Below are 16,361 nucleotides of genomic sequence, written 5' to 3' on the forward strand. Positions count from 1 at the left end.
TGATTTTTGATAGATGACGCTGCAGTTCTGAGATTTACGATGCTCACGCTTTTGTACTGTCTCTGCTATTCTACTCAGTTCAAAATACTGTAGCTCCAGCATGAAGAGAGTGTGCCCGGTTATTACACGCGGAGCGATTCTGTGAAAGATCTTTCCAAGTCTTAGGGTCAACGTTGAAATGTTTTAAGCACAAATTGATGGAATCTTTAAAACGTTTCTTCTGATCACTCTGAGATCGTCTTCCATCCCTCACCACTTCCGTAGTCGCTCTTCTGAAATCCTGGTAACGTGGCCTGCCCATCTCATCTGCGACTTCATCAGCAGGATGTGCATGTTTGGATTGCATGCTTTTGTGAGAAACTCTGAGTCTGGGACACTGTCCTGCCATCTTACCCTCATCAATTTCATCAGGCAGCCAATGTGAAAATGGTTCATCTTCTTGACATGGCATATTACACCGTCCAGGTTTCCCATTCATACAGGAGCGTCGGTAAAACAGTGCATGCCTGTATTCCTTTAGTATAGTTCCACATTGACTGGAAGAGTTTAGTCAGTTTCTATATAACGCGTGAGCCTCTGGCTTTGTAGACTTCTGCTTGTATAACATCCGTTCCAGGTGCTTTGCCATTTGACAGCAGGTTTATTGCTTTCTCTTTCAGTCAGCTCTGGCAGATCAGCAGATGATGTGTTGATTTCCACTTGGGGCAATCGGTCATTTTACTCCTCGCTGATGGATGATTGTAAAAATGTTCTGCCCATCTTTATAGCATATATTTTTTTGTCATTAAGCAGTGTGGTGTTCGCATCACTCAGTATTGGAAATATTCGTGATGACTATGGCCTGTAGATTGTCATCAAAGCATCACAGAAGTTCTTTATATCATTCCTGTCTGCATAGGACTGAATCTCGTCTGCCTTACTACTCTCAGTCTTGAGTATTACAGCTGACTTTGCATTAGACAGTCATTTGATATTATTCAAGGCTGCCTTCTTACATAATAAGGTGCCTTCTTAGATGATGTAGCTGATTTTTCATTCACAATTCTCTGTATGGCAGCATCGTTCTCATCGAACCAATCTGATGTTTACGTGTGTTGGGACAAAGGGTTTTAGATGCAGCCGAGTACACAGTCTCTGAAAAATGTCAAATTTTCCCCTACATTCTCGGAATTCTCATCAATTATTTCGAGTTGGCTGCACAATTTTCTTTCTCGATATTTGCATGTTTCACATTCCCCTGTTCAATCTGAAGACATCGCGTTTTTATGGCAAATTTCTTGTTGCTTTGTAGTCGTCTGCTAGTCTGAATCTGTCCAGCATTCTGACCTTCTCATGGCCTTCGTTATTCGGACATCCTGCCTGTCTCTTCTCCTGACGCTGACGTAGTAAATAAAATTCCAGGGCTTGGAGCGTGGGTGCATCAACGAAACCTTGTTGTGGTTTAGCAGGCGAAGATTATATTGGTGCTAGATCTTCTCAAAATAGAAAGAATTTTTCCCATTAATACCGGACCATGTATGCTGGCCTGTGCTAGCTTTAGCACTGATGAGCTTGTCTGCTTTAGGTACATTTGCGATAAGAGATTCCAGGTTTTCATAAAATTTGTTCTTGATCTCATATCATGGTGGGTACGTAAGAACCGATGATAGTTGCATGTCTTTTTCCAGACAGTGGAGTCTCATGCATTAATCTTTCATTCACGCTATTTGGGAAATTTGCTAGCTTGACGACTAGCTGTGATTTGATGGCAGATCCAACAGTAGGTTATTTACTTCGGCTGCCCAGAAGAAGGTGTAGCCGGCTTATTCTTCGCTTAATTGCCAATCCTCAGCTAGGCGAGTTTCAGCCAGGGTTGCTATCTGAATATAGAATCTGCCCAGTTCTCTCCCAACTAGAACTGTTCATTTCTCTAGTTTATCTGCTGATTTACTATCCATTAGTTTGCATATGTTCCAGACACGGATGGAGAGTCGCGTTACAGCTGTCTTGTTAGGTTTTCGATAAGACGGCATTCTTGTCAGCCGTGGTATGCTGATCAGGCTTGAAGTAAAGCAAGTAATGCTTAAGGCACCTTTTCTAGCCCCTTTCTTCTCTTGCTACAAAGGTGAGCAGTGTTCCCTATCTATGACTGCTCAGTCGTCCAGGTGGCTTCCGAGTTCCACTGGTGCTTCGGTCCATTGACAAGCAACCTTGTGCCCCGAGCCTCCTGTGTTTTGGTCAGCAGCTACAGCTCCCAGTGTATCCACACCCGCCGCTTTGCCGCTCGCCTATCGCCACAGGACGTGAAGGTATCCGGTTGGAGGATGATGCCATGATTTACCTGGAGACGAGTCCGAATGTAGCGGATGGCCATCAGGTACTACTGCACCCTGAGCTGATTCCCTACGCTGTTCACGCAGCTCTTGCCATCTACCTTCACAGCCATGAAGTTAAGCATATCTGCTAGGCCACCTGAACCTTATAAAGGGAGTCAGGTGTAGCTGTCCAGTAAAGTCATTTTGCTCTTTTAACCAGAACACACAGGTAGATATTATGTTTTTTTAATTGTTTTTTTTTTTTTTAAAGATGACCCCTACATTAAATTGACTTGCATTAACCTGAAAATATGCGGACTCGTTATTACCGAAATAAGGACATCCGATTTCAACTTAATTGCATCGTTTGTATGTATCATAATGAATTAAAGTTTGTACGATATGTAAAAGAAAAGTATTAAGCAACGTTTTCAGTCATTTTGTTTCAGACGCCCGTTGTCTGCAAACTTCATCGTTAAGATGATACTACAATGTCTGCTTGGAGCATAGCCAATTATATTCCTCAACTGAATCATTCGAACATAATAAATATCCCGAATCTCCACTTATGTAACCACACACTCTAAGCACTAGATTCCCTCTGTTGCTAATAGTGTTTGGTCCTACATGTGAAAGATACGCGTAGATCTTAACATCATTCGCATAAACATTTTAATTTATTTGATATTCAAGTTTTCAGCAGCACCTCTCTGGTTATATTGGGAAGGGAGACAGTTGTGCGGCTTCTCCGAACAACTGTTAGCTGGGGTGGGTGGGGGACGTTGTTAGCCGGTGAAAAACGTCTGATTATTAGGCTGAAAACAAATTCGTCTGACAGTCCTATATTTATGCACGGGCTGCTCTCTTGTTGATGCCTTAATGTCTTTCGTCACGCAGATTGTGGCATTCTTATTTGTAGTTGGGATTGGAATTGATGTATCAAATCAGGTATTTGTTCCAATAAATGTTGACCGTGTCATTAGTAGTTTTCAACTTTCTAACGCGTATGTGCAGGTAATATAAGGTTAGTGCGATGGCAACAACAAAAACATATGCCAATTTGGAAAAATATTTTTAGTCCGACTGTTTCTGAAGAAAAAAAACCCACATAGTATTATAAAGGTGCGCTGGCATTAGGCCTCCAGTAAAATTTGGAATGAACTTAAAAACGATACATTATAACAGCACCCCTCCCAAAAAAAAAAAAACTACAAACGAAACCCCCATAAAGTAAAATAAAATTATTTAAAAAAAAATCAAAAATTCCCTGAACAAATGACTGAAGTATATGCGATTTAAAGCTGGGGCTAAAAATTACAACCGAAATTGATCTTATATAAACTATGCACCCTATTCAATAACATCATCTTCGGCAGACATTCCTTATACGTCTTCACGTTATCACTAGGAGGAAGTTTTCTGTTGGGACAGAACGCATCCTCGTCCAATCGGTGTCAAAACGAAAGTAAGGGTATCTGTTTTCTTCTTGGAACGTGCGATATGTGGTTAGCAAACTTCCTTATATACTCGCTTATCAGTCTGTTCCAACTGCAAACAACATTATATGGTCTGCTGTCGCATGATACACCGACAGATCACGATCAGTGTTGTTTGTTCAACTGATTAGTCATAAACTTCAAATAACCAAATCAACCGTTGCATCTATGCAGTTTGCAATTGGATCGTATTTATATGCAAGTACATACGGTAACAGATAAACGCCACGTGTAAGGTAAACTTTAACCGATAAGTTTTCTTTCTTCAGTTACTATTAAAGAGAGATTTACGGCCCAGTGTTTGTGAAAAGTTGAAAATCGTGCTTCTCGGGTAAGTAAAACGATATGTTTTCTGGTGAAATGAACATACCATTGAGAAGACCGGAAAAGGGATGCGTGCGTGCACGAATTGGTACTTGGTAGTTCAATTTCAAACACACACGTAAATCACTATGGCTGTTATTCAAAGCGACATCAGAGAATGCTGTATACAGTAAAGATGAGGTAAATATTGCATGATGACCTATTGTATATAACAACAACTACTAATACTACCACAGGAATCTGACGTTTTATTAATAAAGTAACACGAAATCACCTTATTGATACTCCATCAGGCGGAAGTAGTCGATTCTGTCACGGGTTGAATAACACTGCAAAAATAATTTTACAAAATAAAATGTTTAACTTTACTTTTATTTCAGATTGTATCATATGATAATTTTATATAAATTTCCTGAAGAGAAATTTCTAGTTAAAGTTAGGATAGTGGAAATGATGGTTGATGATGTCATCACGCTTCCAATATTAGAGGCGAGACGGATGCTCGATTCGGAAGTATTTTAAGATGACACAGACTCTGCTCCGTGATCGGTAGGAGTATTAGACCCTAAAGCTTATTTACTGCAGGGTAGAATATGGTGAAATATGCTTCTTCCGCCTGATGGTCTCAGTTAGAAAGACTCTGTGACCGTAATGGAGAAAATAAAGGATAATTCGCCGGATTAGATTCATACGATGGTCGTCCGAGAGTGATGCGTTGGTACGCTGCTGTATTTTGAATGGATATGTGTAGCTTTTCAGTCTTTTGGTGATTCTGAAGCAATAAAAGACGCGTGACAAAAGTCGAATCGAGCGGAGGCTGGGGTCACGCTTGCACTCCTTATGTTAGTTTATAGTACCGATAAGGTGATTTCGTATTGTCAGAGATTTCATCGTACTTTATTGATAAAACACCAGACTCCTGTGATACTACTCAGTAGCATAGCAACCGCCCAAGCAATCACCGCAACTTTGAGGGTGTGTGGGTGGGGAGGCGGCCCTAAAATCAGTGGCGTCACTCGGGTTGGTGTCACCCAGTGCGGTAGCTCATGGTGTCACCCCCATGGTCCTCCTTCCGTAACAGACCATACAAAATCCTTAGTAGTGTCATTTTGGTGTCACCCCCTCTGATGGTATCACCCGGTGCAGTCCGCACCCCCCGCATCCCCCTAGCGACGCCACTGCTGTGCCTGCTAGTCATGTATTTAACTATGATCGGTTATCCGTTTATGAAATCCGACTAGACCGAGCAGTGTGTGCTCCGTAAAATTTGCAATTTTTCATTTTGGTGTCACCCCTCTGAGATGGTGTCACCCGGTGCGGTCCGCACCCCCCGCACCCCCCTAACGACGCCACTGCCTAAAATGAAATACTGCGCGGAAGGGGGCGAAATTTCATACAAATGCACTGGTACTACTCGGGGCTCAAAAAATATTTTCCAAGCTCTCGTCCATATGACGAGCGAGCTGCGACAGTTACTCATCCCTGACCCCCTTCATGCGCAACAGAGTACACTTCTTCATTTGACATACATACACTTTTACTAAAGTGCCACTGGTTGCGTGATAACAATATCTGTTAAAAATAATAAACATATTATGTTTTAACACATGGGTCCTTAGACAAATACGTGTAATAAGAAACAAGTTTTGTAACAAGAGAAATCGCAGTTGCGCGCAAAACATTGTTCTTAACGTAATTTAGATTTACAGACACTCATCTTCGCTAGCCAAGGTTCCGATGTGATAACCCTGTCTACACCTTGGCGTATCGAGCAGATATTTCTGTGGTTCGGGTCTGTGAATTTCATTGGATGCGGCGGCAAGCCACCACATTCAGTCAAATTAAGTTGTTTAAATCTGAACACTGTTCCTTCATGATCGAAACTAGGGGAGAACACAGCTTGAAAGGACTGATAAATAAGCAATTTCCAGTGCCGGTCCGTGTTTGCACAAATACATTTCACTCAAATACACATGTAATGGCTTCCCTCTGATACATAGTCACGCTTTCGATGTTAAACTTCAATATAAACATGTTAGGTCAATTGCCGCTACCATTTTCGGCCGATGTACAATGCGCCACGCTATTGCGTAGTTGGCATTACGTACTAAGGGAGGCAACTAATAAACTCCAACCAGTATATATCTGTTCGACCCGACAGGGTGTAAATAGGGTTGTCAGATCGGAACCTTGGCTAGCGAAGATGACTGAGACCAATCAGCAACTCGGCGTCAAGCATTTCTGTAACTCGGCGTCAAGCGTTTCGGTAACTATGCATTTTATTAATGCATTTCGATGCGAAAGCAAAGATGCCATCAGCTATTTCTATGTCTGTATTTACTTTTCACAAGAGAAATGTTGGTAACTTGCATTTAAAAAAAGAAATTCCATCATCTCAGTTGTCACCAACATTTATATTCAGTAACCCATTTTAGTAAAACCTGCATTCTCGAGAGTTAGTCGAAGGTAATATAAGCGAGAAGATTGCTGATTGGCCAATAGAATTCGAATGTTTCTGGGTATACCCCAATTAAATGCTGTCAATCAGCAATAAATAACAAATCACACAACAATTACATTCCTGACATACACAACCGCACCCATCGCCTTGCCTGTAAGCACTAAATCAAATGCCATCATGACCTTGTCACATCACCAACAAGGGATGATACAGTGTCGGTTGTGTAGGCATCCGTGCGTAGCAGACACACCCACATAATTATCATCTGTACAAACATTTATTCTGGATTCATATGACAGAAATCAAAGTATACATGAATACTTTATACAGTAATACAAATACACACCAGTCAGAATATAAAGTGTTATTCATGGATTCTACAATGGAGTGCTTGATAATACTAACAGTATGATACAAACTGTTTTATCATACAGGTATACTGGTGTAGTGCGCGTAGTTGTTAGCGGAAATATCTACACGGATCAAGCATACGCAGAACAACAAGAAGAACAATTTCTAAGACAACAACAGAAAGAAAAATCTCTAAGACGTGCAGCACATCTACCCAAAGTGAAGAGTTAAGCGCGCATCTACCAGCAAAACCCCAAATAGTCTAACAACACCGAAAAAGGGCGACGGTCTTACTAAACCTGGAAAAAACCACAATCCCAAACAGTAGTATAATTTGAATTTATCTACCACATTTAGAAGCTGATTGAGAACGACTGCATATATATATATATATATATATATATATATATATATATATATATATATATATATATATAAGCTGATTGAGAACGACTACATATATATATATATATATATATATATATATATATATATATATATATATATATATATACATATATATATATATATATATATATATATATATATATATATATATATATATATATATATATATATATATATATATATATATATATATTAGGAATGATCTAAAAAACGACAACGACCACCAAGACATATACCGACTCCATTTCTGCTATCTTCTGTAGCATCACCAGACGATGGAAAACAAAAATACAAAGAAAGAACTTCTGCACCCTCATCGGATGAAGAAGAACGGACTAGGTGCTACAGAAACAGCAAATGCGACAAAGACGTAAAGCACGTCCAACTACTCTTGCACCCACACCTGAACTAACTTTTCTCAAAGAGGTAGAAAAAATGACATGGGACTGGCATCAACCAAAACAAGGAGAGGGCCTTGGTGGACTGTGTGACCACGACGACCTGAAGGATCGATTGGAAACTCTTATGGGAACAGTTCGTGCGGGAAACAACGCACCCGAAGTCATTAATGAAACCACATCGATTTATCAGCGACTGTTCACCGATACATCATGGACAGAAAAACGTATTATGCATTGATGCATGAACTTGTTGAAGATATCAGTGATGTATACGACAAACTTCATTCGTACAATGCTTATCAGTGTGTTAGACGAATGGGTTCTGAAGAGACACTTCGTGGGGAAACACTTCATGTTTTATGTGAAATCTCTGTTGCCATGCAACAGGTTGTTGTAAATACAACACAGAGCTGTAATTCGATGATCACAATGTCATCAACAAAACAAGAATTCAGTGTTGCCTTTTCTGCACCTGTTATCGCTGTGGAATCACACACACACTTGATATCGCAAATGCGTCGCTGAGAGTAAATTACAGTTGGCGTAACGTCCGGTCACAACCGTTTGGTGGTCTGCCCGAAAATAACACATCTGTATTTTTGCAAGATTGTAGAACATCTTAGGATATGGTAAAACTTCCTATAAGTGTGTACAATATTACCTCAATCAATGATGAGGTCCGACGAAGGCTTTCGGCGTTAACCGGTAAAGACTCTAAATTTCCTTTACGGGAACATAAGCCCACGCTCAGCAATATAATCTCCGTAATATTTGGTTAGAATTGGATAGTAGTCTTTGAGAACATTTCGTGGATGTCCCAAAGATCTTCCCGAAAATGAACAGTTTTTGCGTTCAGAATCAAGGGGGACAGCATATCATATCGCGCTAACATATAATTACCTCAACGATGCAGATCAGTTTAACCTATGACGCTGTCGCTATCAGTGGTAGCTGTGGAAGCAGGTCTGAAACAAAAAGCGTGTCAGTTCAAGGTTATAAACAGTTTGGTTTTTACAACCGTGGAACCAGCTGAGTCTGTATCAGTTAAAACCGCATCACTTATGTATCTTCCATGTCATAATAATTGGTTGATACATATTCGTTTACCCTTTAGATCAAGACGGGCACGTTGAAGATCTTCGAGGTGGAACAGTGACGATGCAGTTGTTCATTAGAGATCAACCAGACCTGATATTTAAATATAATACTGACAGCTGTACGTGGACGTGTATAACCCTTGCGCGTTATTAACGCGAGAAACCCCGTCTACGCAACATATTATGGAACTGGCCTCGGTGACGTTGTTGATTGTTTGTTCGCGGGCGCACCAAAGGTGCTTATGGTACTGTCATCGCGCGCTGAACCAATCGCTACACAAGTTCTAATGCGAGCCGCTGATAGCTTCGAAAGTGTTGGCGCGGACCGGTCAAAGAATCTAGGATTGCAAGCGGCTCAATCGCTGTGAGATTGATTACGGCGATTAGTGACTCGATCACCGTCAAAAGCGGTTACACTACCATCGACAGAAACAATGACGGCTGCGGTGGTACAATAATTATTGAAGCCACTCAACAATGCCTGTCCGATTCAGTAATGGTAAATCTAGCAATGGGAAGTGGATTGCGTTCGAGGACGTGAGTGAGCGACAGTTGCGTTTTTTTTTTTTATTGTGCCAGTTACTGCTCTGTGTCACTGTAGGACTCTAGCTGCTTGCATGAGCCACTTCATTTTCATTGATTATTAATGATAATAGTTTACGAGTTACACATAGTATGTGGCTTGCTTGCTTTAAAAAAAAAAGCCATGGGAGATTGAGACTGTGCCCAGGAAAAGTAATAAAAATCCAAAAAATCCATTATAATACTACTAAGGAATTTCATTTTAGTCTGCTTAAAATTGTAATTTAGAGTCATACTGCGAATGACTATTGCACTTTCGAACAGCGCTCTCAGTTGGTCTGGATTGGAGGGATTTTATTTTCGGACGATCCAACTAAATTCTGCTTATCTACTTTTGATGGATTGAAGTTATTAGCTGGGTCGATTCCGTACGATGTATGTGTCGCTAGAGGGGCTGGTCTAAACAGCAAGCTGCAAAACGTTTTCATGCTAATACTCTGATGTTATTGCTTGCTAAATGTAATTGTTTACCAGTACTCTGATGCAACTGTTTGCTAATAGTCTGATGTAATTGTTTACTAATACTCTGATGTAACTGTTGCTAATACTCTGATGGAACTGTTTGCTAATACTATGATGTAACTGTTTGCTAATACTCTGATATAACTGTTTACCAATAATCTGGTGTAACTGTTGCTAATGTTCTGATGTAAATGTTTACCAATAGTTTGATGTAGTGTTTACCAATACTCTGAAGTAACTGCTTGCTAATACTCTAATTAACAGTTTGCTAATACTCTGATATGACTGCTTACTAATGCCCTGATCAACTACTTACTAATACTCTGATTAACTGTTTTTACTAATACCTAATATAACTGTTTGCTTTAGTATTCGAGAGGACAAATTCGAAACTTTCTACAAAACGGAAGTTTTTTTGGTTTTGTAATAAAGAAATAGGGAACTCTCTACGGGAAGGTACATAAGGAAGAACGTTCCACTGGCAGAAACTGCAAAATAAATGCCGAATAAACATTTGTCAGCTTCGAAATTTGGGGGGATATTATTACGTTCCTTATACTTCTGATTTTCTGTAATTAAAAGACACGAACTTTGCACCTCACTAGCCAAAGCGGACGACACTATAATCCATCAGACGCCGTGACTTACGAAGCAGACGTTATTTTATGCTGCGCATGTGCGAAAACAATATTTTGATTTATCTTTAAATATGATCCGTCTTTGACCTGTGTTGGTTCATGACGTCAGACACAAATTATAATGATTGAATTTGTGATGGCAGAAATTTTTTGTAACATATTTGTTTTGGTTTTATTTTATTTTATTTTATTTATTTATTTTTTTCAATTTTGTTATTATTATTATTATTATTACAATGCCTTTTACATCTCTAGAATACACGAATATGTCAGAACTTCAATCAGAAAATTTTTATAATAAGCAGGGAGGTTGTAAAATTTAAGGTCAAATCATATGGGACAGTGTTCTTTTGCATACCAGGGCCCATCAACGTGGAATGAATTGCCCACTGAACTTAGACACAAAGACAGAGTGATCCCATTCTAGAGTGCTCTCAAAACTCACTTATTTCGACTGCAAGAACAAACTTAAAGACCTAATAATGTTTCCTACCTTACATATTCTCAGCATGTATTTTATGTTTTCTAATTTCACGGTGTTTGGTTTCTGTAATTATATCATTATATAAGTTTTTTTTTTTTTATCTTATAGGTGTTTTCTAATGTTGTAAAGCGCTTAGAGCTTCTAAAGATTGGGCGCTATACAAAGTCCTCATTATTATTATTATTATTATTAATTTCCTTTGTTTGACATTACGTACCAGTTAATATATAGTTTTTTCCTGTGAGGAAAATATACATGTTCTTTGGTATGAATGACATAATATGTGTCAGTGTTTTAGTGAAAATCAGTCGAATAAAATCTAACAAACTATGATTCCTGCTAGATACCTTTATTCCTTGTTTCTTTCATCCCCAGTCACAAATCAACTGACATATATTTATATTCTTTAGAGTCGTGTAGCTATGACGTTTCCTTTCAAAATTTGTTCATTTATTTCTTATAGAAGCTTGAAAAATATTTGACACAATGAGTGATTACGTTTTGGTGGCAGCTATCGATTTGGGCACAACCTACTCCGGTTGGGCCTGTTCTTTCAGACATGAATATAAAACGGACCCCAAAAGGATCTTCACTATGCAGTGGAACACAGGAAACCACGTGTCTCTTAAGGTAGAAATCTACTCACTTTTAAAAATCGTGATGCTCTTATTTTTATTTGTATCGTACACACAGTTATGTTACTCTATACGCAGGGGATCATTTCCAATAAATTGTAACAGGGGATCATTTCCAATAAATTGTAATCGTGGTCTATGTAAACAAACACTAACTTAATATTTATTTTACGCATGAATTACTGCATGAAGCAATACAAGTGGGAGAGGCAAATTAAATTTTTCGGTTCATGCAGGTGTGAACTAAAGAAATTCAAAAGGGCCTGGCCAGTAAGAGTGCTGGAAATGATAACGAATGAAATTTTGTAACAAAATCTATTAAATACTGAACAGAACACGCAGACACACACAGATCTTCCTAAAACTTTAGCGCTTGACGTTTCCATATTGAAATTTAAATACAATGAGGCCAATGTTTGACAGATTTCTGTAATTGTTTATTGTTACTATTGCTTAACAGTTAAATACTGGTACTACATGAATGTGAATAAATCGATTGTTTGTTTAATTAAAGGCCCCAACCACACTTTTGATTCGGCCAGATGGAGAAACTCTGGAAGCCTTTGGCTACCAAGCAGAATCAAGATACGCTGAACTGGCGGACGAGGGGAAGCATGAGGACTATTTCTACTTCAAACGATTCAAACTGATCCTTCATAACAATATGGTAGCGTCCAATTTTTCTGTATTTTTGGTTACTGTTACCTGGTGTCTAGTTGATCCGTGTGTGTGTGTGTGTGTGATTTAGAGTTTTAACGTAGCTTTAATAATTTTTCAGACATATCGCTACGATGTCTGCAGTGTGACACTTTATAGTGATGTCTAGCACTGGGGCATCATGCCGCAGACATGTGGCATGATGTCCCACCAGTCACATTATCCTGACACCAGGCCGACCAGTCCTAACACTAACCTCTTAATGCTGCGCGCCTAGCGAGGCAGCTGTTAGTACCATTTTTGTAAGTCTTTGGCATGACTCGGCAGGGGATCCAACCCGCGACCTTCCGCATCCTAGGCGGACGCTCTAATCACTAGGCCACCGGAGCGGTCTAGTTGATCCGTTATGGAACGAAAAGTTCAAAGGAAAAATACCAAAGGAGACGTTTGCGATGAGGCAAGATAATTTTTATACTTCCTTATCATTCCATACCGGGACAGAGACGATGATTTTGTTAAACTGCGGGGCTTTGAGCATACTCGGAACTGCCTTAGTCTTTTTCGTCGCATTCTATAATAGAACAATTGATGTACATGCTGTCAATTTTAAACTGCCACAATACCTTAGTTTTGGTACGTCATAAACTCACTGACATCACAATATTTCGATGACTATCATCACTAACAATATGGTAATCAGTAATCTGAGGTCATATAAACTGAATAATTTCTTCACTTCTTTTTTGAATATTTCAGGTTTACGTTAAACGTTAAAATTAGAGGTGTTTCATTGATGGTGAAATGTATCAAATTGTTACTTTCAACGCATGTCTTTCGTTATAAGGACGAAAGAATTCCTCTTCATTAGATTGGTATTATGTACATACGGGTTATTTTCTGGCTTCTTTTATTTCCTGAAGTAAAAGAATACTGGTGTACTGGGTTGTGCACTATGTCATGGCAAGCACGTACGCTTTAAATAGAATTGTGTGACCGACAATATTGGACTGTCTGTCGTATCTTCATGCAAAGCAAAGTAGTGTTATGATAAAAAAAAAAAAAACAACCCAGTGCACCCGTCTTTCACAAAGCAAATGAAGGAACAAAAGAAAAGCAGTGTACACGACAAAAATATTTTTAATCGATGATTTTATGCCCTTTGCTGCTTCTTCCATATGCATAGTGGGGAAGGGGGTATGGGTTTCCGAAACATAGGAAGCAGTAGTTTTAAAGGAAAATGCATGCTCTAAAAGGAAACTAACTATAATTGGTTTCAAATAGGTTGACCTTATCTGCTACATGCACGTCCTTCTTCTGCCAGACATGGATTTTATAGTGTCTGCGTAAATACACCGGACACTAAATTATAGGGTCGGTTCAAAATAGATTTTGCAAATTTTCATCATTAATGATGGGAACTAAAATTACGTGTGAGACTCCAACGAACACTGTTTAATAAATTTTCATAAATTTTACTTTGAACTTTGTTTTCTTGGGTCTGATTCGGAAAGTATAAATATTGAAAAAAGGACAAGTTTAGCGTATGTAAGGGTTTTTCCGTTTAACAAAAAGAGAATAACTAAGAGCAATATGGTTACGTCACGTCTTAGTGTGTAGTTTGAGCCGCGAATAGCAGGTAGACCGTGAGATGCGTTTATTTTAATTTTTATGGTAATAGAGGACTAAGTAATATTGTCGCTGACAGGATGAAATACCTTTAATGTATAGTGATGTATTCTCCAAGGTCTGAAACGCCATATTCGGTGCCATTTTCTAGCAGTTCCACCCTTTTTATACCGGATCATTCCATCCAACTATTTCCAAGATGGAATCTTGTAGAGAAACCACGATGTGTTCCGACTGCTATGAATTCATCACAGTGGGTTATTTGCCCTTGCAGCTTGGATAACTCCAATTCCACCACAAGTTGAAATCTGTCAGACACTTTTGGAACTTTTTTTTCTATTTATCATTGCTATCGAAAGAGTTTGACAAAACTAATGGATAAAATAAAATGTCTGGTTTATTCCTTCTAAACTGATCGATGTTCTCATAAAATATTAAATACTATAATAACAGAAATTACTCTGCCATGTATATCCTGTGATGAAAAATGACGTTAAACCCACAGGAACAACCATTAATGGAATACTTGCACGTTGAACTTTTGTTAAGCTTACGTTCCCAAAAGGTCAAGTGACCTTATTGTAAGGCCCTGCATATGCCGCCTCCCATCTAGCCGTTTACATGTGATTGTTACCAATATGGGGGCTATGATGTGTCTCGTCTGAGTTTGATTCAATGCGTAATATAGGTTTATATTATCAAGGTCTCGGGCAATTTTGAATATTAGCGAGATCTGTTCATTTCAGTGTCATCTTGCAGCTGACTAGCTGCATTTATTACCAGCCAGCAGACAAGATTTCTAATCCAACTGGAAATATTCGTCAGTATCATCACGATCTTGGACGATTATGAGCGATATCCACACATATTAATAACGCGATCTTGCATATGATTGGCTAGACTTGTCAACATTTCGGCAACTGTATTTCTGAATTTGATAAAATTTGACAAAGAGCATGGTCTATGCATATCAATAAAGTAATCCTAGATCTGACCGGCTAAATTGTGTTACCGTTCTGGAGACCAAATTCCAATAGGAGTTTGTTTCAAGGTGGTAAATAAACCTATTATTCTAGCCTGATACAGGTTCTAAGCTAGTGAGATCTGGGTATATACGTATGAGATCTGTCATATACATATGAGATCTGGGCATATACGTATGAAATTTTGCATTTGATTGCCTGAGCATGTTACTTCTCAAAATTTAGAGACTATGGTTTGTACCCAGTGTCTGTAATACGTATTATATTGTCCAGTATCATTAAGCTTATGGACGAATTCGATTTTGAGCAGAGTACATGCATGCGCTGTCTTTAACTTGCGATTTTTTTTCAGCCTGTAGTAAAATAGGTAATATCATCATGACAAAGTTAATGTATGGGAAATAGGCTTCACATATTGTGTTACTACATTACTACATAATATTGCTTTCGGAACTGGTCAACTTTAAAATCTAAAGAGGTGAGAGACATCAGGCTCACGTGGGGGTCTTGTTACTATTATTTCTGAAATCCTTGTATGAAAAAATTTGAGTCATTCAATTTCAATAGCTTCAAAGTATTGAATTTATTGCCTTTAGGGACAACACATTATGGATTGGTTGTGGGGTCAATGAAGTTATTATGACATTTTGGAATGGTCACTGTTTCCATCTGAGGTGTTTTTCAAACATGCGACTAAAATGGCAGGGGTTGTTATGATTGCAGAGCCACCATAGTAACACAAATTGTCTGAGCAAAACAAAAACTAACTCAATGTTTTTTCTTTTTAAAATTTGTATCGGCTATAACTTTTCAAGGAGTAAGGTTACAATTGTGAAAACTTCTAGATGATGTTATGTTCGTATTTCCACAGAACTGAGAAATTTCAATGATATTTAATGAGTTTATGAACGAGTTTTTATTTGGGAGTTTTGAGGTATATTTAAATTTTTGCCCTCGGCTTCAGGAAAAAGTTTTCACCTTACACACTTTAACCATGAGAACATGAGAAATTTATCAGAGGTGCAGTCGGACGAAAATCAGCTCTCCACTGTCTTGCGTGTAGATCTGACAGCGACAGCGTAGGGGTCATGCTCTGGTGACCTTTGAGTTAGCCAATGGAAATGCAGCTTTCAGGTCCTATGGCACATACTGATGCTCTTCAACTATACTGCTTGGTCTCCCAAGCGCAAAGATATAAGACTTCATCTGATTGGCTGATAAAGCTAATAACATAGGTCATCAGAACATGACCCCTAAGCGGTCGCTGTGAGATATTAGGACAGTGGAGATATGATTTTAATTAGATTGTCAGAAGTGTGGGATAATAAGTTAAATGCTATTTTTGTTTAGTAACTCGGCTTGGAATGATACCAAGTCGCAAAGGGACTTGCCAGGCTGCGCCTTATTAAATTTTCTGCTGAGTATCATTCCACACTGAGTCATTTACAAACAGTGCAACAAA

The 16,361-nt window shown here is 38.8% G+C and overlaps 1 protein-coding gene across 8 annotated transcripts in view; it reads left to right on the forward strand.

The window, feature by feature from the left end:
• Window positions 1–3,827: 3,827 nt before the first annotated feature.
• LOC149785224 (heat shock 70 kDa protein 12A-like) overlaps window positions 3,828–16,361 on the forward strand; it is a 48,466-nt gene continuing 35,932 nt past the window's right edge. Inside the window, exons 1-3 of one of the 8 annotated variants that reach the window (XM_089979055.1) lie at window positions 3,828–4,121; window positions 11,462–11,628; window positions 12,148–12,300. In XM_089979055.1, coding sequence (XP_089835181.1) covers window positions 11,485–11,628; window positions 12,148–12,300 — 297 coding nt within the window. In that variant the 5' untranslated portion in view covers window positions 3,828–4,121; window positions 11,462–11,484. The other 7 variants (XM_089979047.1, XM_089979051.1, XM_089979050.1 and 4 more) reach the window with 7 other exon arrangements.

Source organism: Sinohyriopsis cumingii, chromosome 13, assembly GCF_028554795.1.
Source record: "Sinohyriopsis cumingii isolate HCF-2022 chromosome 13, ASM2855479v2, whole genome shotgun sequence".
In the NCBI taxonomy this organism is placed as follows: domain Eukaryota; kingdom Metazoa; phylum Mollusca; class Bivalvia; order Unionida; family Unionidae; genus Sinohyriopsis; species Sinohyriopsis cumingii.